Consider the following 27566-nt stretch of genomic DNA (forward strand, 5'->3'; position numbering starts at 1 on the left):
TTTGGTTTGTTTTTTTTTTTTTTTTGGAAGGATAGTGGTGACCAGTAGATAGGGAAAGATTGAGTTTTAGAGAAAGTAAATAAGGTCAGTCCTACCAAAGAAGAAAGAATAGGCTTTAAGTGTACAAGAACAGTCCATTGGTCTTGGCAAGAAAAGCCACCTATTCATCAACCAATATCTCAATATTTTTATTCAGAACCAAATATTACAATTTATTATCCTGATTCTGAATGACCACATCTCCCCCCCTCCTTTTTTTTTTTAACAGAGTGAAGCAGGTGTTAAGGAATTTCATATAGTGCAAGTTTCAAGTAATAGCAAGCATTGGAAGTTACAGAAATCTGTCAATCTCTCTGAAAACAAAGGTTTGTAAAATTTTTCCTTTATGGTAAATTCTTTTATATTTTCTGATTCTTTTTTTCAGAGTCATAAGAATTGATCATTTAATAAAGGATTAAATCGTACTTTTATGGGACTATATGACTGCAAATGTACCCATCTCCTCACTTTATTTTGAATAGATTCTCTGTTCCCTACTTTCCACATTTTTTTGATTCCCCTCATTGCTCTAACTTCTAGCTTTCCTTTTACTTTATTTGTGCTTCCTTCTCATGCTTTACTGCTCTACGTAGAGCTTGACATTGATTTTGACTGTGGATGCATCTGAGGGAAATGAAGTTCCCTAGTGGAGATGGGGATAAGAAGATTGATTAGGGAAAGGTTTTGTGTTGTAATGAAGGTCTCCTTCCAGGGACTATAGGTTAGTGGAACACCACCCAGCCTTTATGTTCTCACTGTTAGCAGTAGATTCAGAGTTAATTGGTGCCAGAGTTCAGATAACAACAGAACCTCTGTGTAACATGAAGAATTTGGTTACCAACCCAGTGATTTTTTTTTTTAAGTCATGTCCTCTTTCAGTGAAACAAATTCAGCAACCATTTATTAAATATCTATTATCTACAAGATTTATCATTGCTAGGTGCTGGGTGTTAGGGGATGAAAAATGACCTGATCCCCATCTTCTAGGATTATGACCTAGTACAGATAAGTGAAATACAAGATAGCATGTGATTGAGCAAAGGAAAAATCTGGCATAGTGCACCAGGAAAAACTAAAAGAAAGAATATATTAGTTGTGAGAGTAGGATGTCCACAAAAATCAGGGATTGCTTTCAAGTGAAGGATTAGAATCAATAAAGGAAGATTTTTGACATGTAGAGAATGAGAATGGAATATAATTCAGGGATGAGGAAGATTTGCAGGAGTTGTGCAAATCCATGGATGAACTAGAATATAAAATTTGTTAAGTGAGACAATAAGAAATGAACCCACATAGGTAGGTTATAGCTAAATTATAGAGAGACTTAAGTGTCTGGCTTAGAAGTTCATATTTTATCCTACAGTTAATAGGAAATCACTGAGTTTTAGAAAGTGTAGAATGACAAGAAAAAAATTTTAGATCGTTTTGGCTGCTATTTGAAAGATAGGTTGTTGAAAATGAAGACTGGTGTTTAGGGGAACAATTAGGAGACTAATAATAATCCAGATCAGTGATAAGAGTCAGAACTAGATTGATGGCTGTATGAATCAAGGGAAAGGAGTAGGTATAAGAGAGCATTTAGCAACTATTTGATTTGAGGGAGAAAGGTGGAGAAATTAAGGATGATAGATTTGAACCCAAGTGCCTGAGAGTATGCGCTCTTCCATTCAAATTATGAAGAAAGTTCAGGGTTAAAGTAGAGAGGTGAAGAGTTCAAATTGAGATTTCTGAATACATACATTCAGTCATTTGAGAATGTTTTCTGTTGCCTCCTAAAAATACTTTCTTCCCTTTTCTTTTGAAATTTTGATTATTTCTGATTAGCTCCTAATCTCCCTAACCCCTTTTTCTTTCTCTTTTTCACTAATTCTTCACTCTCTTTCTGACATTTTGAGGGGACTACCACCTCTTCAGTAGTTTGGTCATATATGGACTATCCCCACTCTTACTTATTATCTGTCATTTAATTTCATTGTCATGACTAGTTAATTAATCATCTCTTTGTAAGAGACTCCAAAATCTTTCTCTCAGATTTGATTCTTTTCTGAATTCTAAACCTGCATTTTTCAGCTTATTATATAGACTGACACTTAAATTAAAATTTGAATAATGTTGAACTTATCTTTTACCTAAAGCCTATTTCTCTTTCTTACCTCACTAGGTGATAGGAGTGTCACTATTCATTTGATGTCCTATTGTCAAATCCTTGCTGGGTTTTTTTTTTTTCACTTTTATTTCTCCCTCATTTCTTTTTTTTAAAGAAAGATTTTATTTATTTTTGAATTTTACAATTTTTCCCCTAATCTTGCTTCCCTCCCCTCACTCCCCACCGAAGACAGTCTGTTAGACTTTACATTGTTTCTATGATATACATTGATCTAAGTTGAATATGATGAGAGAGAAAAAATATATGCTTAAAGAAGAAAATAAAGAAAGAAAAATTACATAACAGTTTTGTTTTTTTTAATTAAAGGTAATAGTCTTTGAACTTTGTTCAAACTCCACAATTCTTTCTCTGGATATAGATGGTATTCTCCATCACAGATATCCCCAAATTGTCCCTGATTGCTGCACTGATAGAATGAGCAAGTCTGTTAAGGTTGACCATCATCCCCATGTTGCTGTCAGGGTGTACAATGTTCTTCTGGTTCTACTCATCTTGCTCAGCATCAGTTCATGCAAATCCTTTCAGGCTTCCCTGAATTCCCATACTTCCTTGTTTCTAATAGAACAATAGTGTTCCATGATATACATATACCAGTTTGTTAAGCCATTTCCCCAATTGAGGAACATTCACTTAATTTCCAATTCTTTGCTACCACAAACAGGGCTGCTATGATTATTTTTGGACAAGCGATGGTTTTACCCTTTTTCATAATCTCTTCAGGATATAGACCCAGTATTTCTGGATCAAAGGGTATGCACATTTTTCTTTCCCTTTGGGCATAATTCCAAATTGCTCTCTAGAAAGTTTGGATGAGTTCACAGCTCCACCAACAATATATTAGTGTCCCAGATTTCCCACATCCCTTCCAACACTGATTATTGATCTTTCTAGTCATATTGGCCAATTTGAGAGGTATCAAGTGGTACCTCAGAGATACTTTAATTTGCATTTCTTTAATAAGTAGTGATTTAGAGCCATTTTTCATATGACTATGGATAACTTTGATGTCCTCATCTGTAAATTGCCTTTGCATATCCTTTGACCATTTATCATTTGGGGAATGGCTTGTTTTTTAAAAAATTTGACTCAGTTCTCTGTGTATTTTAGAGATGAGTCCTTTGTCAGAAATACTCTCAAAAAAAAAAGAAAAAAAGAAATACTCTCCCTCATTTCTTAAATCCAATCATTTATCAAAGCATCAATTTCATCTACATAGTAGTTCTTACATCCATTCCTTTCTCTCTTTTCACTGCTACTATCCTAATACAGGTCCTTATTACATCTACCTGGACTGTTGAAATTGTCTGTGCAATGTGAAACATTCTGCCTTATGACCAGAACTTTTCATATTATTCCTCTGCTTAAAAATCTTCATTAGAACTATATTATTTGCTGAATAGAGTTTAACTTTTTTGGCCTGGCATTCAAATCTGTCCACAGTGCCACCCTCCTTATATATTTCATGCTATTCCCTTCCATGTACTCAGTGTCCAATCAAAATGTATGAACTTTTTTTTATCCTATATTTTCCTGTCTACCTTTGCTCACACTATTTACAGTTCTTGGAATATCTTGAAAATCTACTCATATTTCTTTCCAGTATTAACCCCACCAAGTGGTAATAATGACTCTTCTCCTGATTTAAATTTACATATCATTTTTTTCTGCTTTTCTGCACTTGTGTGGTATTTTCTGTTATAGCTGCTTTTGTCTTCTTCCTCTAATAAACTTGTCAATTTTGTGAGGGCTACATGGGTAGTATCTTAATTTTGTCCCTTTATCACCTTGCTGGATGGTACTGTTCATGCAGTGAGTTTCTAATGAATGTTTACTGAATTATTTTGAATTGGCAGGATTACTTAGAGAACATTATTCTATGAATTCTCAAACTGTGTAAATTAACTTATTGCATAATATGAGAAATAGAAATAAATTATTGTCAGCCTTTCATCTCAGAATTTATAGTTCATATAAAAGGATTTTCTTCCTTCCACCCTTCTCTGGGTTCCTTTATTATACCTATTGACTTTTAATTCTTGAATATTAAATCCCTTTTTTAAGTGATTTTTCACTGGCCTGGCACCAGAACAGGTTTTAAAAATTAAATTGGAGCAGCTGGGTGGTGCAGTGGATAGGGCATCAGCCCTTGAGTCAGGAGGACCTGAATTCAAATGTGACCTCAGACACTTAAAAAAAAATAAATTATCTAGCTGTGTGACCTTTAGGTAACAAAAAAATCAAGTATAAATGTTTAAAAATGATTCATATTCCATTTTGACCAAAGATGAATGCTAAAGGAGACTTTTACCAAATAGAGATTGTTGTATTTTTCTTTTTGGTAAAATTGATAAATATATCTTTGAAAAAAAAATTCCCTTGTCTTTCTAGATTCGAAACTTGCTAGTAGAGAAAGGGGAAAGTTGTGCTTTAAGGCAGTAAGATGTAAAAATTTTGAAGGTAAGTTAATTTTACTTAGTAACACATTTTTCAAATGAGGCTTTATATTTATGGCCCTGAAATAATATTTGTCTTCCCCTGTTCTTTAGCAGTTTCACAGTCATCAGAAAAATATACATTTGCAGACATCATCTTTGGCAATGAACAGGTATGTAAATTAGCAATATAGAATTATTTAGCTTAAAAAGTAATTGTTAAGAATATGCATTTTTTATTGTATTCTAGGCAAACTGTTTAGTGTATTGATTTGTTTGCTGTTTGCTGTCAAAACACCCTATCATCATTTGATTTTTCTGAAACTTCCTCTCCTACAAGCTTCCTTTACACTTTCTCCTCTCCCATATCCCCTTCCCTATGAGCAATTATGCATGGATGGATAACAAAAAATGCTACATCTACTTAGTATGAACTAGCTTAGGTGAATTAATGAGCTCATAACCACATGATATATTTCTAATCTGGAAGACTGAGGAGAATTCTGGTCAGAAACTTCCTATTTCAGAAGAGTTAGAGCATATTTACATTCTTTGTTATGATGGGGGAAAAAATAGCTAAATAAGAAGACAGCAAAGGACTGCTTAAACCTAACTTTCTTTACAAAGGGTTTTGAAAAAAAATCTTAATCCAGTTTAAATTTTTAACAGCTTAATAAGACTGTATTAAGTCTTTTGGCACATCTTGTATGCAAAATAAGATGAGAAAAGAGAACTAATGGAATCATTAGAGTTTAATATATGCTTCTCTACTTTCCAATCAAACTGAAAAACAAGACAATTATGCAAAATGTAGATGACATTTCTGTCGTTCTGGAAGATTGTTGGGAGATATTTAATGGAAATTATTGAAGAACATCTTTTTTATAGTTCACATGCCTAGGGTTTAAAACAATAACACTTGACTCTGTATATATTGGCCTTCAAATGGGAAGGCATTGTCAGAAACATAAATTTTAAATCACTGTAATTTACTAAGACAAAGCAAGTAATAATTTGTTCTTGTTTAAATGCAAGTATAACATCATTTCATTTTTTAATATATAAGATTTTTAAATTACTCATTGTTTTAAATAGTAAAATACTTTTAGAAATTTTCATTTATGAGATTCATGCAATGATGTAACTAAACCAAATAGCACACTAATTTCCTATACTATTCATTAGTTTGCTTTTAAGAATCAATTGACAGGGTGGCTAGGTGGCGCAGTGGATAAAGCACCGGCTCTGGAGTCAGGAGTACCTAGGTTCAAATCTGGTCTCAGACACTTAATAATTACCTAGCTGTGTGGCCTTGGGCAAGCCACTTAACCCCATTGCCTTGCAAAAAAAAAAAAACTAAAAAAAAGAATCAATTGATTATTATTATTCTTAAGTGAGAAGAATTTAATCTTACTAGGATTGTATCCTCATAATCTAGAAAATTTTCTTTGTGGAATTGACCCCCAAAAAGGGAAAATTTGAATACATGTAAAATAGGATACACATTCCAGTAGAAAGCATTATTCCTATTAAATGGCTTAGAAATGGAAGTGAGAAAAAAAAGAGTAGGTTGGTAGTAGATTACAGTTCTGAGCTGGAAATAGAAGTAAAACAAAGAAGAATGACTCATATTTCAAGTTAACTCCTAGCATCCAATTTTTCTGTTCCTGAATCTCTGATTATTCCTAAAAAACATCACAAAATTAAGCTTTTTTTCATTCATTAGAAGATACCAAAGACCACAAAAATTACCAAAAACAAAAATTTCTTTTCTACTCCTAATCCTCCTTAAACTCTCTACAGATATTTGATATTGGCCATCTTCTCCTGCTGGAAAATTTTTTTCTTGACTTTGTACACACCATACTTATTGAATTTTTCTCCTAATTCTCTATCAACTTCTGTTACCTTTTTCCTCCTGTAGTCATTCTTTATATCATTCTGTTTTTGCTAATATCACCCTTCATTATTTCACAAGAATAATACTTTTTCTTTGAATTTCTCATGTTTGTAATTTCTAAAGGTATGGTAGGTTTCCATTACATTGGTAGAACAAATTGTTCAGTCTGTTGTTAATCTATGATACCTTCTTTCCAATATTTTTTCCTATTCAAAAAAGTACTGTTGTGAATAGGGGATAGGAACTAAAGTTGTGATTTCATGAATTTAGGATCCTCTCAGCTGAGAAAAGTAATTCTATCAATGTAAATCAATACATTTTGTGCTGCTTTGTCTTAAGAGAGTTGCCTAGAACATTTGAGAGGTTAAGTGACTTGCTTCAGGGTCACATGTCTAGTAATGTTAAAAGTGGGACTTTAAAAGACTCCTGTTTTGGAAGCTGGCTCTATCTAACTTGTCACACTGCCTCTATGCACTCTGCCATGTTGATTCTATTGCTCTGTATGCTGAATAGGTTTATATGACTCTTTTCTATCTTTGATCTCTTTGGAGTATATTTCTAGTATTGTATGGATAATTAAGTCAAAGAGTTTAAATCATTCAGTGACTTTTTCTTGAACAATTCCAAATTGTTTTCTAAAATAGTTTTAACCAATTGATGGCTTTGTTACCGGTGATTTATTGTACTTGTCTCTTCAGCTCCTTCAATATTTATTTCCATTTTCTTTCTTTCTTGTTCATTTTTAGAGTATGAAGTGAATATTTAGGATAGTATTATTTGCATTTCTCTTTTTACTAGAATTTAGAGCATTTTTATATGGTTGTGGATCATTTGCCTTTCTTCTTTTGAAAACTCTTTTAATTCATGTACTTAAATACTTATTTCTTGAGTATTGACTCTTGTTCTTACATATTTCTAGCTTGACTACTAGATATTAATAGTTGATAAAAAGATTTTTTTTCCCCAGGTTTCTTCTAACTACATTGATTTTGCTTATATGAAAACTTTCGTATTTCATGTAATTTAAATTGTCTCTTTAATTTTTATGATCCCTTTTATTCCTTGCTTCAGAAGAAATCTTACTCTCACAAATCTCCATTTTCCTCAAATGTTTTATGAATTGATTTTTTTTTGTAAAAACTGGTTTTCCTACTAATTCTTGTTAAATAGGAACTTCTTCCCCTTGTAGTTTGTATATTTAGGTTTGTCAAACACTAGGCTACTGTGTTTGCTTCAGAGTATTACTTATGTAATCTGTTCCACTGATCTGTTTTCTATTTTTGTGACTACTTCCAAATAGTTTTTGATGATTACAATATAGTTTGAGAACTGTTAGTGCTATATATCCCTTCATTCTTATTATTTTTGTTTATTTTTCTTGAGATTCTAGATCTTTTGTTCTTTCAAATGAATATTGTAATTATTTTGACTGATTCTTTGACTTGTTATTACTTTGCAAAATAATTTAGGTAGGGGTGTGTGTGTGTGTTAAAAGAAAATACATAGAATTATAAAAGAAATCAATTACATTAACCAGTTATTAGCATATTAAAAAAGAAAGAAAAGTTCACAGCACCTCTTCTTTCCTCCTCCCAGATTAAAAATCCCTCTTATAAAAATTGTTTCACACTAATTCCATAACTTTAAGGAAGATAAGGGGTTGGAGGTTTAGTGAAACAGAACACATCAAATGTACATGCATTTTTAGTACATAAGAGTCAACATATCTGTCACTGGTGGTATATGATCTTTTTTTACTTTTTTAATTAAAAGAATAAAAATAAAATAGGAAATATAGGTGTTTTAAAATATTACCCATTTTTTTACATACAGAATAGAATTCAAGTAGGTTAATAAGAGAAACAGGAGATTGTCACTCCTGAGTTTATTCTCTCATATCTAAAATAAATGACCTGTAGCTTTCTCCAGTTGTAGACCAATGATTGTATAAAAACATAAAATAAATGTGCCTTGTGTTCCATTTGTATACTATTTTATTAGATATTGCTTGATGTTGTAATTATATTTGAATATTATTTATCCCACATATAATATTATCATAACATTTCTATACATTCTTTTTATTAATGGTCTTAGGAAGTAAATATCCTTTTTGGATACATAAAAGTAACACAAGATAGATGAGTGGAATTGGAGGATTGAGTGAAGCTTGAGTATTCAAAGTAATTGATTTCAGGTTTTCATGGAAGAATTCCATTTTGCTAGTTTCTTCGGCCTATGACTCTACATATCAACTATACAGAGGATAGCATATAGTTCACCTATAATATCTCCAATCAATGATTGCCTATCAACATTCACATTGTTGTCATTGTTTATAAGAAGCTATTTGTTCTTTTTCTTTTTTTAAAATTTATTTAAAGCAATGGGATTAAGTGACTTGCCCAAGGTCACACAGCTAGGCAGTTATTAAGTATCTGAGGCCAGATTTGAACTCAGGTACTCCAGGGCCAGTGCTCTATCCACTGCACCACCTAGCTGCTTCTCAAGAAGCTATTTATGAATGTTTTTCCTTTGAAAATGTAAATTCTAAGAAATACACATTTTTCTCCCATTTAGATTTTAATAAATCATTTAATAACATTTATTAAATTGTGTTGCTTTTTAAAAACAGATAATAAGTTCAGCAAGTCCATGCGCTGACTTCTTTTTTCGAAGTTTATCATCAGAATCGAAAAAAACGCATGCCCAATCATCCATGTATAATTCTCTGGCAACTGAAAAGCAGTCCTCTGAGGATGCAGTGAGATTAATTCAAAAATGCAGTGAGGTGGATTTGAATATTGTTGTATTATGGAAGGTATGTGTCATTATTTTTCCTTGAATAAGTATGTTATTTTTTAAAAATGAAATATGCTTATATTTGGAGTATTGGATCTGAGCTGAATAACAAATATTTGTATTTTCTATACTTAATTTTCTGAAAAGTTCCAATTTTAACTTTTTTTTTGTTCTTTGATATAATGCTCCTCAATATGATCAGTTTGCTTTTTCCCCTAAGACCAGTAGCCAATGTTGCTTCTTTCAGATGTGAGTGTTTTTTCCCCTTCCTCAATATTTGGAGGTAAACTGACAAGGCAAAGAGATTTTTGCCACAGCAATTCATTACATGAATCGATCGCAATTGATACCATCAAGAATGACAGAGGATTAAAGATCTTGCTTTCAGCAAGTAAGGAGATCTACAGGAATTTTCCATTGACTTACTTTCCTTTGACTTTCTGCCATGACCAGGTATTTTCACTTGGTTCAGAAAATGACTGTTTAGGTCATCTTCAAGAAAGAAGTTGCTTGAAAAACTAAGGGAATTTGGCCTTTATCAGTTGCTAGGAAATTAATTTCACAGAAGAAAAAGGAACTCAGAATACTTAAAGCAACTGGTGATGGGAACTAGGCTTTATTAAGAGAAAGTAATTTCCATACTACAAAGAATGATGATATGGATCTTCATTTAGAGTCAGAGGAAAGATCATCCAGCAAGAATTGGAAGAGGCTAAGACCAAGTAATGACTAGCAATCAACTTATCCCAAAATAACTAATTTTTTATCTAACATTAACAATTAAGTCTGCTGTTGACTTGGTTGTATATCCAGGACCTGCTAGGAACTTTCCAGGACTTGTCAACCTGATGACTATTATATTATCCATTATTAACCACTTCTATATGGGGAGAAATAAACTTCCAAAAAATCTGCCTGCTAGGGTTTTCAAAGTTGAGAGGGAAGGTGAATCCTGAAAACCTAAAGAAAGAATTAAGGTGAAGCATAAGTCTTATTTTGTCACTACTGCCAGTAGAAGGCAATATAAATTATTCTTCTGGTTGCTTACCTATTTTGCATCAATTTATGCAAGTCTTGTCCAGTTTCTCCAAATTCTAAGGATCTGGCTTTATTATAACATAGTAATATTTCATTATTAACATATCACAGTTTGTTCAGTCCCAAATTACTGAGCATTTTTTGTTAACAAAACAAAAAACGAGCAAACAAGCCAAGCAAAAAAAGTATTAAAATACAACAGGTCTTTAAAGAAAAGGTAGAAGATAAAAGCAAGGGCATATAATAGAGGTTGAATACAAAGGTTATCTTGGTTCTATAGATAGTGCCTGGACATAATTGCTAAGAACAACAACAAAAAAAAACCCCACACCTTTTTGAAGATATTTTTGAATAGCAACAGAGGAAATGGGAGCCAGAGCCAATATGGTAGAATAAGAAGAAGCAATATAGCTTGGTTTACCCAATATTTGCTCCAACAGTGATCTAATAATTTCAAATCAGTTAGTGACTGGGAAATAAATACAACAGATAGTGCTCATCTTTCCAGCCCCAGATCACAAATACATTCAACAAGCAAGTACCAGGCCCCTGGCCTAAAATACTAACTAGAGGTCAGCCAAATGGCTTTGGATCACAGATTCAACCCTCAGAGCTCAGCATGGCCAGCAGGTTGTCCTGAGCAGATTTCTAGAAGAATGAATTTTTTTAAAAAAAAGATTAAGAGCTGGGGGCAGCTAGGTGGCATAGTGGATAAAGCACCGGCCTTGGAGTCAGGAGTACCTGGGTTCAAATCCGGTCTCAGACACTTAATTACCTAGCTGTGTGGCCTTGGGCAAGACACTTAACCCCATTTGCCTTGCAAAAACCTAAAAAAAAAAGATTAAGAGCTATTATGATTCTAGAGATGCTTACAACACAAAACCAGAAGAGGAAAATAATTTCAAAACTATGAAAAGGAAAGCCTGGGAGGAAAACCCAATTTGCCCACAACATCAATTAAAATTCTTACAGAAATGATGTAAAAATTAGAAATGTTGAGAAATAATATGGAATAAGAATGAAGAAAGAATTGGCAAAGAAATGAGAACTGTGGAGGAGAAACTTGGAAATTTAGAACAAGAGATAAAAAACTTGTAACAGACTCTGAAAATTAGATCACACATAAGTTGACACCAAGAACAAGAAACATTAAAACAAAGATCAAAACTTGAAAAAAAATAGAGGAAAATATAAAGTATCTCATATCGAAAACAACTGATCTGAGAAGATTGAGAAGAGATGACTTAAAGAGTCATTGGGATTCATGAAAACCATAATCAAGAAAATCATTTCCTATTTCAAGAAAACTTCCCAGCTCATTTAGAACTAGAGTAGAAAGTAGAATAGAATTCACTAGTCAACTGCCTGGGGGCAGGGCAAAGAAAAAAGGAAAACAAACTTTATAACCAAAAATCCAGATTCTGGGTCAAAGAAATGTACTGCATATAATAAAAAAATAAAGAATCCCTGTCCAAAAGAACCAGAGTCAGGATCACACAAGTTTATTTTTTGTTTGCTTTTTTTCCCTTTTTTTACCCCAGCTACATGCAAAAATAACATTTACTTTCAAAACCTTGAGTTCCAAATTCTTTCCCTCCCACCCCATTGAACAAGCCAGTTACTTGATGTAGGTTAAAAATGTGTAGCCATGAAGCACATTACTACAATAGTCATGTTGTAAAAATAAATATAATTACACACACACACACACACAAACACACACACCACAAAGAGAAATAAAGTGGTGGGGGGAGAATGTGCTTCAGTCTGTATTCAGACACTTTCTTTGAGGTAGATAGCATTCTTTATAATAAGACTATCAGAGAAATTGCTTCATTAGTTTTTCTCACAGTTGCTATTATTTCTACATTTCCCTCCATCCTAGTCCATTCATCCCAATTTTTTTCTATTCTCTCTCTCTCCTTTCACCTGGTCCTTCCTCAAAAGTCTGTTGTATCTGACTGTCCTCTCCCATGATCTTCCCTCTCTTCTATCACCTACACCCCTCCTCTATCTCCTTTCTTCCATCCCTTTCCTCTCTTATATTCCTCTAGAGTAAGAAACATTTCTATACCCAAATAAGTATGTATGTTATTGCCTGTCTGAGCCACTTTAGATAAAAGCAAAGACTCACTCACTCTCCCTCACCTTCCCCCTTTTCCATTTTATTGCAAAAGCTTTTTCTTGCCTTTTATGTGAAATACCCCATTTTACCTCTCCTTTCCCTATCTTCCTATGCACCCTCTCTATTCTTTACCTTAGTCCTGTACCAGAAGATAAAACTTTCTGTTCAGCTCTGGTTATTTCATCAGGAAAGTTTGAAAATCCCCTATTTCACTGAATGTCTGTCTTTTCCTCTAAAAGAAGCTGTTTAAGTCCTTCAGGCCCTTAATATAGAAGCTGCTAAATCCTGTGTAATACTGACTATAGCTCCATGATATTTGAATTGTTTCTTCTGGCTGTTTGTAATATTTTCTCCTTGACTTGGGAGTTCTGAAATATGACTGTAATATTCCTGGCAGTTTTTATTTTGGGTCTCTTTTGGGGAGGTGATCAGTGGATTCTTTCATTTTCTATTTTACCCTCTGCTTCTAGGCTATCAGGGCAATTTTCTTAGATTATTTCTTGAAAATAAAGTCTCTATGTTTTTTGGGGGGTTTTTTTGGTCATGATTTTCAGGTAGTCCAATAATTTTTTAATTTATCTCTCCTGGATCAGTTTTCCAGTTTTTCTAATGAGATATTTCACTTTTTATCTTTTGGTTTTATTTTTATTTCTTGATTTCTCACAAAGTCTTTAGCTTCCCTTAGCTCCATTCTACATTTGTAGGAATTATTTTCCTCAGAGAGCTTTTGTATCTCCTTTTCTATCTAGTTCTGCTTTTTTAAGGCATTCTTCTCCTCATTGACCTTTTGGACTTTTTTCCATTTGACCCAAACTTTTTTTTTAAAGGCTAAGAATCTTGCTTTACTTTGTTTTTTAAATTTATTTAAATGGGTTTATTAATTGTCTGAGGCCAGATTTGAACTCCAGTCCTCCCGACTCCAGGGCCAGTGGTCTATCCACTTTGCCACCTAGCTATCCTTCCCACCCCCCCAACCTTGATTGGGGCTCTGCTTTCAGCTATAAAAACCCTCAAAAGCTTGGGACCAGTATTTCAAGCTTTTGAGGGTTTTTACAGCTGTTTTCAGGTACACCCCCAGAGACTTCAATTCCTTCAAGGGTTTATGAGAGTCTCTGACTGCTTTCCTGGTCTGTACTCTGATCTCTGGACAACCACAAGCACTCCTTTCTGCCCTGGAATTGTGAGAATGGTCATTGCTACACTATGGCAGGAAAGATCCTTTTACTTATACTTAGACTGGAGCCCCAGACTGTGACCTGGATCTGAGTATGGACAAAGCAACAGAGGCCTGCCTCAGAGATAGCAAAGAGACCTCTACAGTCTCCCTTGACTCCCTTAGGCATCTGTGGGCTGAGCACTCTGGAAGCAGCTGCTGGGTAGCTCCCTGCCCAGTGGCTCCCCAGGTCTGTTCCTGGTTCCCAGGCTGAGTCCTGTGCTAGACTGAGCTGCGACCTCTGGCACTGCAGAATTTTCCTGCTGAGTTTCCCAGTTGTTCTTGGCAATCTCTGGACTCAGAGGTCTGGAAACTGCTAACACTGCCATGCATGGGCTGTTCCTGGATGGCTGGAGCCAGGTGTTCTGCGTGGCCAATCTGGGGCCCAATTTGGGCCCTTTCTAACCCTGGTGGAACAGACTATTCCCCACAGATCTTTCAAGTTGTCTTGTGCTGGAAAATTGTTTCACTCAGAATTTTTTGTGGGTTCTGCCACTCTAGAATTTTGTTAGAGCCATTATTTAAAAATATTTGGAGTGGTTGGGGGGGAGAGCTTGTGGGAGTTCCTGCCTCCACTCCGCCATCTTGGCTATGCTCCTGATCACACAAGATTTAACAGCTACCAGTATAAAAGATCAGTGAATCAACAACAGATAGCAGATGTTATAGGTAATGGTTAAGTGCTTGGGTGCCAGATACTGTGCTAAGCACTGGGAAAAAAGTTCTTTCTTGTTCTTGAGGAGCATATTAATACTAATACTAATGGAAAGACAATATAGAAAAGGCTGAAAAGGGGTTGAGAGGAGAAAGGTACCAAGTGAATGAGCATGATAGAAGAGTGGTTTGCAGCCTACTGAGAAATGAAGAAATGGCTGATCAGCATAACCGTAAGGAAGGAGGAAAAGAGGAACACGCTCTTCATAGTTGCCATGAATTTGGTACATATGTTCTAAGCATTGGGAATACTACCCCCCATGCAAAAACTGAAACAGTTACTACTTTAGTGTCCCTCTAATGAGAGGGACAACTTAAAAACAGCCATATTCAAATAAAAGATTTTTGGGAGAATGGGAAATAATCTCAGAGGGAAAGCATTAAGTTTTGGGAGGACTGCAAAAGGCTTCTTGCAGAAGGTAAGACTTTAGCTGAAACTGGAAGGAAACCAAGGGTAGGAGATGAAAAGGGAAAGAGTTCCAGTCATGGAGACTACCCAGTGAAAATGTCCAGTCAGGAAAAAGGGTATCTTTTGAGGAATATCAAGAAAGCCACTGTCACTTGGTTGTAGATTTTGGAGGAGAATTAAAAATTAAAAAGTAAGGGGACAGGTTAGGAAAGGCTTTAAAAGCCAAATAAAAGATTTTATATTTAATACAGGACATAATAGAAAGCCATTGAAAGGAGGTATAACATGATCAGTTTATATTTTTGGAAGATCGGTTTGATAAATGAGTGAAGGATCTAGTGTGTGTGTGTGTGTGTGTGTGTATGTATATGTATATGTATGTATGTATGTATTACGGAGAGACTTGAAGCAGGAAGGCCAGTCAGCAGGACATTGAAGTGAAAGGACCTGCTTCTTCTAGGTGATGTTAGTGTCAGAGGAGAGAAGGGAGTGTATAGAAAGATGATATGAAGATAGAAGGAACAATATAACAATTGAATGGATATATAGTGAATAATGAAAGGAAGAAGTCAAGGACAATATCTCTGTTATAAACCTGGATAGCTAGAGGATGGTGGTATCCTCAACTGGATAGGGAAATTTGGAGAACTTTTCCTGAAAAAACTTTGATTGAAGCCTCTAAACATCTTAAAGTGACAGAACTCACACACATACACACACACACACAAGAATTTTCAGCAAAATATCATGGAGGAACTTCAGCAAAAGGGTTTTCCCCAGAGGGTAAAAAGTGAGTGTAAGGGGCGGCTAGGTGGAGTAGTGGATAAAGCACCGGCCTTGGAGTCAGGAGTACCTGGGTTCAAATCGGGTCTCAGACACTTAATAATTACCTAGCTGTGTGGCCTTGGGCAAGCCACTTAACCCTGTTTGCCTTGGAAAAAACCTAAAAAAAAAGTGAGTGTAGCCCACTGTAGGTGGAGAGCTGGGAAATCAGCAAGAAGCTCTTAGCCACTGTACAGTCCAGGTCCCAGTGCAGCTCAGGTTCTCACTCAGCAGGCCAGCAGTGAGGTAATAATCCGGGTCATAGAATAAAGGAAGAGCCCCAGAACTCTGGTGCTGTGGCTACCTTAGTGCAGGGAACAAACCTCAAACACCAGAACCACCAGAGCAGAAAGCTAGGAACCACTGGTCCCCAGCATAAAACGTTTGGAACTATACAACTTCTCCCACAGGAGTAGAACTCAAAGAAAATATAAAGTTCCTCTTAGGAAAAAACCAACTTGGAAAATAGATCCAGGAAAGATAATTCACAAATTATTAGTCTGTTTGAAAACCACAATCAGAAAAAGAACCTGGACATCGTCTTGCAGGAAATCATGAAAACTGCCCTAATGTCCTAGAACAAGATAAAAATAAACCTTGAAAGAAACCATTGTTCACCCCCAGAAAGAGATTCCCCAAATAAAATCTCCAAGCAGTCAAAAAGAAGTAATTAAAATACCAGGGAGCTACAATCAGGATTACAGAGGATTTACAAAGTACTGTTTCAGCATTAAAGGATCAGAGGACCTAGAATATGATATTCTGGAGGGCTTGGATTACAACTACCCTACAAAATTCAGCACATTCCTTCAGTGTAAAAGATAAACTTTCAGTGAAATAGAGGACAAACTTACTTGATAAAAATAACTGAAAAGAAAATTTGATAAAAGTGTTAATAGAAAGAGGGGGATATGTTAATCTTCTGTCTACTACCTTCCTACATGGGAAGAAAATACTTGTAACTCTGGAGAATTGTATTTCTATTAAGACTGTTGAAAAGAGCATGCTAGATAGAGTGTGTGGATATAAATTGAATGTGATGTAATCAAACTTTTAGCTCTTAAGGGTTGCATTTATATTGGGACATTTGGAAGGATTATACTCTGGAAAAAGTTATGAGTATATAAATTATATATATATTATAAGGATGCTTATGGCTCTGGAGAATTGTACCTTTATCAGGGCAACTAAAGGGAGTATATTTTGACAGAAAGATAGCTGAAAAACAATTAGGACATGAAAAAATAGGATGAGACTTGGAGAAGAAGGCAGAGGCATTAGAGGATAATTAACATCATATGAAGAGGTACAAAGAATTTAGTATAGTAGAGGAAAAGAAGGGAGGGTGCAAATGAACCTTGAGTCAATCTTAACAGATTTGACTCAAAGAAGGAATCATACATTCCCAACTGACTTTGGGAATTTGTCCTGTCCCACAGAGAAGCAGAGAGGAAAAGGGAAGGAGGGGGTAATAAAAAGAAAGGGGGAAAAGTAAAATTTTTTTAAGGAATAAAAGGGGAAAGAAAAATTTAGAAGAGGGTAAGTCATGGGAGGAAAGAAATTAGTTCATTTTGAATGTGTTAAAGTTAAAGATGTCTATTGGATATCCATTCAAAAATGTCTAATAGGGAGTTGGGAATCTGAGAATCATCCATATATGAAGCTGATAGTTGAATGCATGGGAACTATTGAGATCACCAACTGAAACAGCATAGAAAGAAAGAGGGATTGAACAGAGCCTTGGGAGAAGTCCATGATTAGTGGACTTGACCTGAGTGAAGATACAGAAAAGGAGACTGAGAGGAGACATTCAGGAAGGAAGGAGTAGAACCAGGAGAGAACAGTCTTTAGAATATAGAGAGAAACGTAGTTCTATAATTGCTCTATACGCATTGCTTGAAATCAGCATTAATGAAATCATCAACTGGAATTTATATCATCTTTTAGGTTTCATTTTCTCATTCCTCAACACTTCTAAACATACGCCTTTGCAAATTTCAACAAAAATGTTTTGATCTTTTAACTCCTGAAGAGGATAGAAGTCTGCTGGTTTAATTGTTTTGAGAATTGAAATGTCACAAGACATTTTGCTAATTTTTTGATGTTTGGTGAAATTAGTTATAATATCTGCTATTCTACAAGTTTATAGTATTATGTTATTCTTGACATAGTGAATAAATTTAGGTAATCCTTTCATGTTTTATATCTTATATAGGCCTATGTTGTGGAAGACAATAAGCAGCTTATTTTGGAAGGCCAGCATCATGTTATTCTTCGATCTATAGGAAGAGAGGCTTTTTCATTTTCTCAAAAGCAGGTAATCATTTTTCAAGTGAACTAACCAGTTGCCATACTGTACTTTTCTTCTATTTAAAATCACATAATCAGCATTCATTATATTTTGCCTTAAGCACACACATAGTATAAAATGATAAAATGTCCAAAAGATTGAAAAGTCCAAAAGATTGAAAATGAAAGTTAACATTAGCCAAATGTGTTTATCACACAGGCTCACTAATGTTTACTTTATTTTTTTTAGTTTTTTTTTTTTTTTTGCAAATAGGGTTAAGTGGCTTGCCCAAGGCCACACAGCTAGGTAATTATTAAGTGTCTGAGACTGGATTTGAACCCAGGTATTCCTGACTCCAAGGCCGGTGCTTTATCCACTACCCCACCTAGCCGCCCCTACTTTATCTTTACCTAGCAATACTTAAATTTTTTTGTTTGGCAGTAAGCTAAATGAAAAAAAAATTTTTTTTGGCCCATAAAATGCACTTAGTTCACCCATTTACTTCACTACAACAAAACCTAAGATAACTTTTCTTATTAAACTTCTCATAGGCTCAGTTTAAATTTTTTTAAAAATGCTTTATATATAAACGGCATATGAAACTAATTCAACTTAGGCAGTAGAAACCATGAGCTTGAAAATGATTCCTATATAGGAAAGATTTTGGGCCTCACAGAACCAGAGACACTAGAGGACCTGAACCAACTGGGACTCAGATCCATTCAAGATCACAAACAAATCCATTTGCATTCATGAGCCACAGAATGTCAAAATGGTTTACCCCCACTGTCCAGTGTTTTATGTCTACTCGACTTTTAAGTATTACTAAAAAAAGTCTTGCACAAACTTGGTCCACTATAGATTTTTGTTACTGAATTTCAAATAGCCTTATTGTTGCATGGCATTCCATTTACCCTTCCTTGGTTGAGTCTTTTACATTTTTCTATAATGATTATTTTAGACTTCCTCTTCTTTCCTAACAGCCCTCAGATACCCTTTCCTTTATTAGTCAGTAACAAAACATTTATTAAGTACCTACAGTATTCCAGGTATTTTACTAGACACTGGGGATACAAAAACATAAAGAATGAAACAATCCCTACTCTTCTCAAACTTAAATTCTCTCTGGGGAGAGTATAATTATATTCAGAATAAATACAAAGAAATTCACTAGTTAAATACAAGGTAGTTTGGTGGTGGTGGGTGGTTATGGGGATGGTCAAAGGGATGGGCCTTCATGTAGGAGATAATTCTTGAACTTCCTTCAAGGAAGAGAGGAATCCTTGAACCAGAGGTGAGGAGGAATTACATTCCAGACATGGGGGGAACATTCAGTACAAAGGTATAGAGATGGAAATGGGAGATGTATTGTGAAGAACAGAGCCAATTTGGTTGAATCTTAGAATAAAGGAATGGAATGGATATATGTACAATGAAAGATAAGTTAGGGCCAGGTTGTGAAGAATTTCAAAAGCCTGTTAGTGTAGGTGTACCTGTGGTAAGGGTGGTCTTTGCAACCTTATAGGTAATAGGTGATGAGGGTTTGAGCCAAAATTTTGGAGAAATGGCAAGATTTGATAACTTTTCGGATATTATGGGGGTAAGAACTTGAAAATATTAAGATGGTTGTTGTTTAGTCATTTCATTCATGTCCAACTCTTCATGATCCCATTTGGGATTTTCTTGGCAAAAATAATAGAGTGATTTTCCTTTTCCTTTTCCAGCTCATTTTACAGACTATGATCCGAGGCAAACAGGGATAAGTGGTTTGCCCAGGATCACAAAGCTCCTAAGTATCTGAGGCCAGATATTGAACTCAGGAAGGTGTTTCCACCTACCTGCCTCATTACTGGGATTATGAACCTGGAAAATGGAAGAAAAATAAATGGTAGTTTCTTTGATAGATATAGGGAAATTTGGAAAAGGGGTCAGCTTGAAGAGAAAGATAATAAACTCTCTTCTGGCCCCTTTGAGTTTGAGATACCTCTGGAATATCCATTTTTAAAACTTCAGTGGATATTTTGGCATTGTGAAGATGAGGTTTAGTTTAAGTCTTGAGTTTTGCTTTCTCTTTGTGTGTGTGTGTGTGTGTATTTTTCTGTCTCAAAATACTTTCCCTTATCTATCTTTGCCATCCTCTCAAACCTTTGTTCAGTTGCTGAAGTTCCTGCCAGCTCATTCTCCAGGCCTCACTTTCATAGACAAAGTCCTAGGGAAAAAATTATTTTGTCAAGCCCTTCATTTCCTTTACTCTTTCATTGCTCTGCCAATTGGTCTTGGAGACCAGTCTGGTCTCTGACCTCACCATATCACCTAAATAAACTGGTCTTCATGTTGCCAGTGATCTGTTAATCTCTAAACTAGTGACCTTTCTTAGTCCTTATTACCTGTCCTCTTTGCAGTTTTTAGTGCTGCTTACCTTGCTTTCTTGAGGGCAGTTAGTTGATAGATGCTGTGGTAGATAGAGGGAAGTAGTGAGACTTCCATTTAAATCCTGCCCCTGATAATTTTACACTGTGTGACAGGGGCAAGTCATTTAACTTCTTAGATATTTGAAGCTCATTGTAATCTGGCTCTCATACACATTCTCAGATTTATTTCATATTATTCTTTCATTCGCTCCTAAATTGTAGCCAAATTGCCTTCTAACTGTTCCCCATACCAAATTGTCCAACTCTCGCTAATGTGCTTATTAAATCAGCTCAGGTCCTACTTCCTACATGGAACTGTTCCTGAAATCCCAGGTATTAGTGCTGTTTCTTTCCTCAAATTTTATGTTCTTTTTTACTTAATCTATATTATAAATACATGCTCTATCCCCCAATAGACTATCAACTTGAAGGCAAGAATTATTTTATTTTTGTTGCAATATTTTTAATGCTATTTCAAAACATTTGCTCTTCTCTTGCTGTTTTAATTAGCTATGGCTTTGTTTTATTTTCCTTCCCTAGGAACCACCAGAGATGGGACTTTTAAAATTTACTCGGCCAGAAAGCTCCATGGTTCCCACAAGACCTACAGTAGAACAGTTATCAAGTCTCATAAAAACTAGTCTTCAGTATCCAGAGTCCTTTAATCATCCATTTCATCAAAAAAGGTTAGGAATATATTCTTTGTTGATTTAAATTTTACTACCTTTTTTTGTTTTTTAAAATAGCAACTTTATTTACTGATATTTGAAATGAGGGACTAATAAAGTTTGTCTAAGCATCAATGAGAAATTTGGAAATATATATTTAAAACTGTAATGTCTCAAAAGCACTTGATATTACCTATATTAATATTATAGATATTGTGACTTTATTCAGAAATACCAACCCAGAGATCTCTGTTGTAAAAAGAACAGAAACTTCTTTACCTAGACACATTTCTTTTTCAGTTAAACATTAAGTAGAACTTTTAAATTCTAAGATCTAAGAATTTTCCAACACTTGAATTTAGATAATCAGTGGCATTTAATTAGCTTTAATTATAGTCCATAGTCAGTAAACATATTTTAAGCATCTATTATGTCCCAAGCACTATGCTAAACTCTGTGAATACAAATTAGAAAAAGAAACAGTCCCCTGCCCTCAAGGAGTTTATAATCTAAGGGGGAAGACTTTATAAAAAAGGGTGGCAGGGTGAGGGAAGATTTTGAGAATGGGTTGGTAAGAGGAAAATTAAGTTAGCTGAAAAATTCTAAGCTTCAATAAAGGGAGACTTTGGGAGGAGTTTATTGACTCTTTCTATCAGAGAGGGGGAGAGGCCCCTGGGAGTAGTGAGGAGGGATTAAGTATCAAAATTGAGTCAGTTTCCAGGACTATTAAATTTCAGATTATGACCTTGTTCTGGGGGAGCCATGATTTTTGTGGAGTCCCAAACCAAGTAGAATTTTTATGGGGAAACATTGAGTAAACAAAAGCAAATTTATTTTAGGAATTTTTTGTTTTGCTTTTTTTGAATCTTTTATCTAAAAAATTCAACAGGGGACTCCAAAGGTCAGATCAAGGTCTCAGTTTTTAAAAATTAATTTAAAAAATTTTGAAGCTTTATGCTCAATGAAATAATTCTGGGAAAGAGTTTCAGTGTTTATAATGTGTATAGTCATAAGGAAATACTTTTTATAAGGTTAAGAATATATTTATAATTGAGAGGTTGTAAGACCTTTAAAAGATAGGAAGATAGTATATTTAGCAGAATTTCAAACTTGACAAGAAAGGCTCACATAAAACCATTATATTTCTTAATTACAATTAATTTAGCAAACCCCTATTGAATTTCTATTACGGTTAGGGAAGCAACTTTCTGTCTGACCTAGCAGGAACCTCCTTGTACACCTGGAAATTTTCTCAGTCCCAGGTTTCAAGAAGCTTCAGCCTTGAATCAATCATCAGCTGAAAAGCTCTTTTTGTTTATTGTTAGCTTCTTTTGTAAAGGGATTGGGATTGGGATCTACTTTATTGGTGATAAAAGTAGTGATTAGTGATTCCCCCTGGGAATTACACTGCTGATTTTTGAGTAGGAAGATCCTCCCACTAAGGTCAGGGTGTAATCCTACCACAATTGTATGTATTCTCTGAAAGGAATATAATTATTTGCACACAGTCTGTATTCAGATAATCTCTTCTTGCTTAGGCTATCAGTAATTGAAGGAACATTTCATTTGGACCCCTTACCTGTCTCCTTCTTCCCTCATTCCCTAATAATATTTAACTCCAAAACTCTACCTGACTGGATTCAGTAAATATATATTGACCCAGATTAATAAAGAGAACAGAAATAACTGTGCATTCCCATAAGATTTTCCAGCTGAAGATTTTTTCCTTCTACTAAGCTTTTTGAGAATTAGTTTTATATCTTTATTCTCTCTTGGGGTTCAGAGGTGACAAAGAAGAGCAGGAAATGCCTTGGAAGTTCTTAGATTTTTATTTTAAGATTATTAAATATAGCAGTTAATTGGACACATTTAATTATTTAAATATATTGTTTTCATCAATAATATTTCTCAATGAAAAAGCTTATTTTGAATGACACAGCTGGCTTGTTATTTGAACATAGATCATGTTAAGATCTCTACCTATCTATATAGTAGGTATTTTTAAAAATACATTTTTTATTATTAAATACTGCTTCTATTTCTTAAACAAAAGTGTTCAGTTCTTTTTTCTCCTCTCTTTCATAGCCTTTGTTTAGTACCAGTCACCCTCTTACTTTCCAATTGCTCTCAGACAGATGTAGATGTAATCATTGATCTGCGACATAAAGCAACAAGGTAATGGTTTTCAAGTGTAAATTTCCTTAGTCTTTTAATATTAAATGTATAGTATAATTGGAGGTAGTTATTTTAAGATAGCCTCTTTTATCATGTAAGATGTCCCCCAAATCTTAGTGTAGTTTTAACTGGGGTGGGTGGGAGGAGCAAACCACTATTTCCCCTCCTTACATGAAGTGCATTATGCATCTCACTTAAATAGTGAGTAAGATGAAAAATTATGGACCCTAAGAGTCAGGAAACTTAGGTTTAAGTTCTCATCCTGGTTAACTTCCTAGCTATGACCTGAAAAAGTAAAAGCTCTCTAGTTCAACAAATTTATAGATTCTGTATTTAACGCTATGCTTATCTGTACAATGGGATAACAATATATTTACCTTATTGTGTTGTTGTGAATGGTGCTTTAAAGCACTACATAAATGTGAACATCTCACAAGACTTCATCTTACTTTGTTTTAGAATAATAAATGACTTGTCTTCTTAAGAGATGAGATGAATTTTAATGAAAATCTCAAAAATTATGGGTATTTTTATTTAAAATTATACCTTAAAAATAAGTTAACCACACTTTTGTACATAAGTAAAGATTGCTTTGCACTATCTTACTAGGTTAAAAATGGAAAATTAGGAAGCACTAGATTTTGGATAAGTTATTAAAATTTGCTGTTAATCTTTCAAAAAACTTAAAACAAACGAAGTTCTCAACTGTCCTTTTTTTCTCCTTTCAGCCCAGAAGCACTGGAAGTCCATGGTTCATTCACATGGCTTGGGCAGACTCAATACAAACTACAGCTTAAGAGCCAGGAAATCTACAATTTGCAGCTGAAAGCTTGCTTTGTTCATGCAGGTGTCTATAATCTTGGAACTCCTAGGGTATTTGCCAAGTTATCGGACCAAGTGACATTATTTGAAACAAGTCAGCAGAGCTCTATGCCAGCACTGATCATCATCAGTAATGTGTGACCACTTGCAAATTTGTACTGGAAACCAAAAGAATCAGTTTTATTTTGCTGAATGAATTCTACAGCAGTCTAGGGGACATCTATCATACTACAAAAGATGGTATAGGATCACAATAGCAAATATTCAACCTCTTGTCAGTTTATGTTTTTTGATGCAAAGCACGTTGGACTGAGAATGCATAGATTCTTTTTGTATTTTTTTCAACTCTGGTGATAGCATAAATATTCAAAATACAGATTTTGAACATATCCATGCACCTTAGTTCCTGTCTTTAAAAAAATAATGATTGACTGCTGTAATAGCTTACAGGATGGTGCATATTAGTGGCCGTATTAGGAGATAATTTCAGAAAAATGGCCTTTGTTGGCTATGCTATTCTTAAGCCATTAGTCCCTATAAATTCCAGCTTTACTGTGAAGTTTACTATAGAGCGTTAAATACAAATTCTACTGTTCTCACTTTTCACAGTTCTCAAAAATCAGTTTTGGCCCTATGTTATAAAAGTCTTCATGTTTAGGTATCCAGTGGACCTTTTCACTTACACACAACTTTGTACAAATTAAGTTTCATCTGATGCTTTGAATATTATAATTTTAGAACCAATATGACCTTTTTTCCCCCATTCATCTCAGTACAGAATGCACTATTTCACAACCATGAGATTTTTGTCATTTAAATTGTCATTCACTTTATTATGTAATTTAACAACTGGGTTGATCTGTTTAAAATATAAATCTACTCAAGTTAATTAAACATAAGCTTTTCAAGAAATGTATTATATTTATAACAAATGTACTGTAAATAGAATAAAGCGTACATCATATTCACTGTATAGACTATTGAATTATTTTGTTGTATTTATAGGAGTAATTATTGTGTGCTACATTTATATAAATGATATATGTTTAAACCCAATCATTTTAGTATTATCACCTTGTGGACAGCCAATTTCAGTGTAAGAGCAAGCACTGTTCAATTAAATTTTACAGCATAAATTAGATGTTATTCGTCAAGAAGAAGTAAACTCTTGAGAATAATTTCAAGTTGCCCAAATAGTTATAGTTTTTGAGCCTAAATATTTTTAGAGAAGTTCTTCTTTCTGTAGAATAGCAAAATACAGTGTGCCTTAATAGTAATAATAATAATAGTAATATTTTATTTAATAAACATACTTGAATCCACACATTCAAATAGATGTTGCCTCCTTTGAAGTATTCATTTTGAGAAACTTATTTCAGCAATTCTGACCTCACCCAAGACAAAGGCAGAGATTTTTAAAATTTCTTCTTTTAGTGTTATCTATAATCCATTCCTTAAAATATTTGCAGTGGTGACAACTGAATCCTTTTGTGATGGATTTGATTTTAGGGGGAAAATAAAAGGTATGAAGTATCAAACTTGGTAAATGAAGTAAGCTATTAAATATTTTTAGTAGGAAGAAAATAAAATTTTATATAATATGAAATGAAATTAACATATTCATAAACTGACTCTAAAATTCAAAAGAAGATTGTAGAAATCTGAGCAGCAGCAGCATAATTGTATAACTTGTCAAAATGACTACTTTGAACGACAGGGCACATTTGGATAATAATGCCACCTTTGTGTAGGACTGTTTTACTAAAAGTTTTGTACAAATTTGATCCTGTCATCATTGAAATAAGTAGTTACAAGGATTATCCTCTTTTAAAAGGATGAAGAAATTCTTGATCTAGAGAAACCAAAGAGATTGATTGTCCAAGAGGACCCTATAGGAAATGTCCAAAATAGAACTTTAACCTAGGGTCCTCAGACTCTTATATATGATCCTGGATATATACAAGGAATGGTAGGTTTTTTAAGTGATATTTATCTTGTTAATTTGTTTTCATATGTAGGAATAATTAGTTGATGTTTCTTTGTTAAGCCACTTATACCATAAAAAAAATTTTCTTTTTAAAGTTAGTCCAAATTCTAATATTAAACGATCCCCTGCTAAAAAAAATCTGTTGAGTTAATCATTATGTATGTCATGAACAGACAGATGGATGATGAAATGGGTCCTAAATGTAATGATAATGAAAATAGACTGACTTGCATTTCAGTAATTCCAAAGTGCTTCCTGACCAAAAAATCCTAAACTTCACATCATCTTTCACACTAGAAGGACAAGGCACAACAATTAATGGAAAAAAATAAAATTTTACTTTGAAATAAAATATTTCATCCTACTTTCCATTTTCTTTTACAGTTTCTTTTAAATGCATTGTATCACTTGATCCAGTTCTCTTATTTTTTCAATTATTCACCTGCTATATGCCCAATACTATGCTAAGCACCAAGGATACAAAGAATGGGAAAAAAAAAACCAGTCTGCTTTCCAGAAACTCACAATCTAATGAGGGAGGTCATATGCAAACAGTGTGTATGTGTGTGTGTATGTATGTATGTATATAGATAGATACATATATATTTGTGAATATATATACACAAGTGCTATGTGAGTATACATACTTAATATATAAACTGATTATTAATTATATTAATAATTATTACCATCATTTTCTTAAACCCAGATAATGAAACAACAAGTGAAGCCTATGTTTTCTAGCATGCAATTTATAAGGTATAAATCGCTCTACTGAAATTTTTAACCATCTGGCTCAACTAAGTGCTCTGGTTGATTAGAATACTCTCTAGCTAAAACAACAGTACTAGGCCTAGGATTGGTAGAAGCCTCTGTTCCCTGATTCCCTTGGAACCTAGACTGAGATTTCTGACCTCCAGTTAGGATGTGGAAAAGCTCTGTTATTTGACAATTGACCCTGGTTCCTCATTGGTTTGCAGCATGAATGCCATTATTATCTGTCATGGTCAACCATTTACATTTCCACATCCTTAGAGAGAGTTACCTAGTTGAGTAGGAAAGCCAAGTTTAGGAGGCTGCCTTTTCTCTAAGGTCTTTTAATATCTAATTGACTTAGTCTAACCTGTGATCCTTTCTAAGGCTTGATGTGCTTCCTTTACAATTGAAAAGGTTTTCCCCCTTATATTTCAATGACTCTTTGTCTCTTCCAACCATTAGTTTTGCTGAAGTCCCAAATCATACCCCCTTAAATGGAATAAAGAAAATGGATTCTTCTACCCTTAATACCCTTTTAGCTCAAGGTAAGTATAGAAAGAGTTTAAGGATCCTGATATAATGTGTGAACAGATTAAGTTAGAAAGAATTTGAAAGTCACAAATTCAACAATTTTTTCTATTATTTTTAAAATAAATGTTATTAATATCTTTGCTTTTATGCTATATATATATGTTTTTGAAAGGTATCCTCATTCCCAGAAAGCCATTCCTTAAAACAAAGAATAAGAGGGGTGGGGAAATAAGTTCAGAGAAACTAACCAATATAGTGGGGAAAA

At 34.2% G+C, this 27566-nt stretch overlaps 1 protein-coding gene across 5 annotated transcripts in view; it reads left to right on the forward strand.

Annotated features, from left to right (window-relative positions):
- The window catches only part of TRAPPC8 (trafficking protein particle complex subunit 8), a 127092-nt gene extending 100549 nt beyond the window's left edge, over positions 1–26543 (forward strand). For 2 of the 5 annotated variants that reach the window (XM_074201056.1, XM_074201060.1), the window contains 8 exons: positions 269–365; positions 4595–4663; positions 4753–4811; positions 9174–9359; positions 17877–17978; positions 20903–21048; positions 23116–23205; positions 23934–26543. In XM_074201056.1, coding sequence (XP_074057157.1) covers positions 269–365; positions 4595–4663; positions 4753–4811; positions 9174–9359; positions 17877–17978; positions 20903–21048; positions 23116–23205; positions 23934–24168 — 984 coding nt within the window. In that variant the 3' untranslated portion in view covers positions 24169–26543. The remainder of the gene's footprint in view (positions 1–268; positions 366–4594; positions 4664–4752; positions 4812–9173; positions 9360–17876; positions 17979–20902; positions 21049–23115; positions 23206–23933) is intronic. The other 3 variants (XM_074201058.1, XM_074201059.1, XM_074201057.1) reach the window with 2 other exon arrangements.
- Positions 26544–27566: the final 1023 nt, after the last annotated feature.

Source organism: Macrotis lagotis, chromosome X (assembly GCF_037893015.1).
Source record: "Macrotis lagotis isolate mMagLag1 chromosome X, bilby.v1.9.chrom.fasta, whole genome shotgun sequence".
Taxonomy (NCBI): domain Eukaryota; kingdom Metazoa; phylum Chordata; class Mammalia; order Peramelemorphia; family Peramelidae; genus Macrotis; species Macrotis lagotis.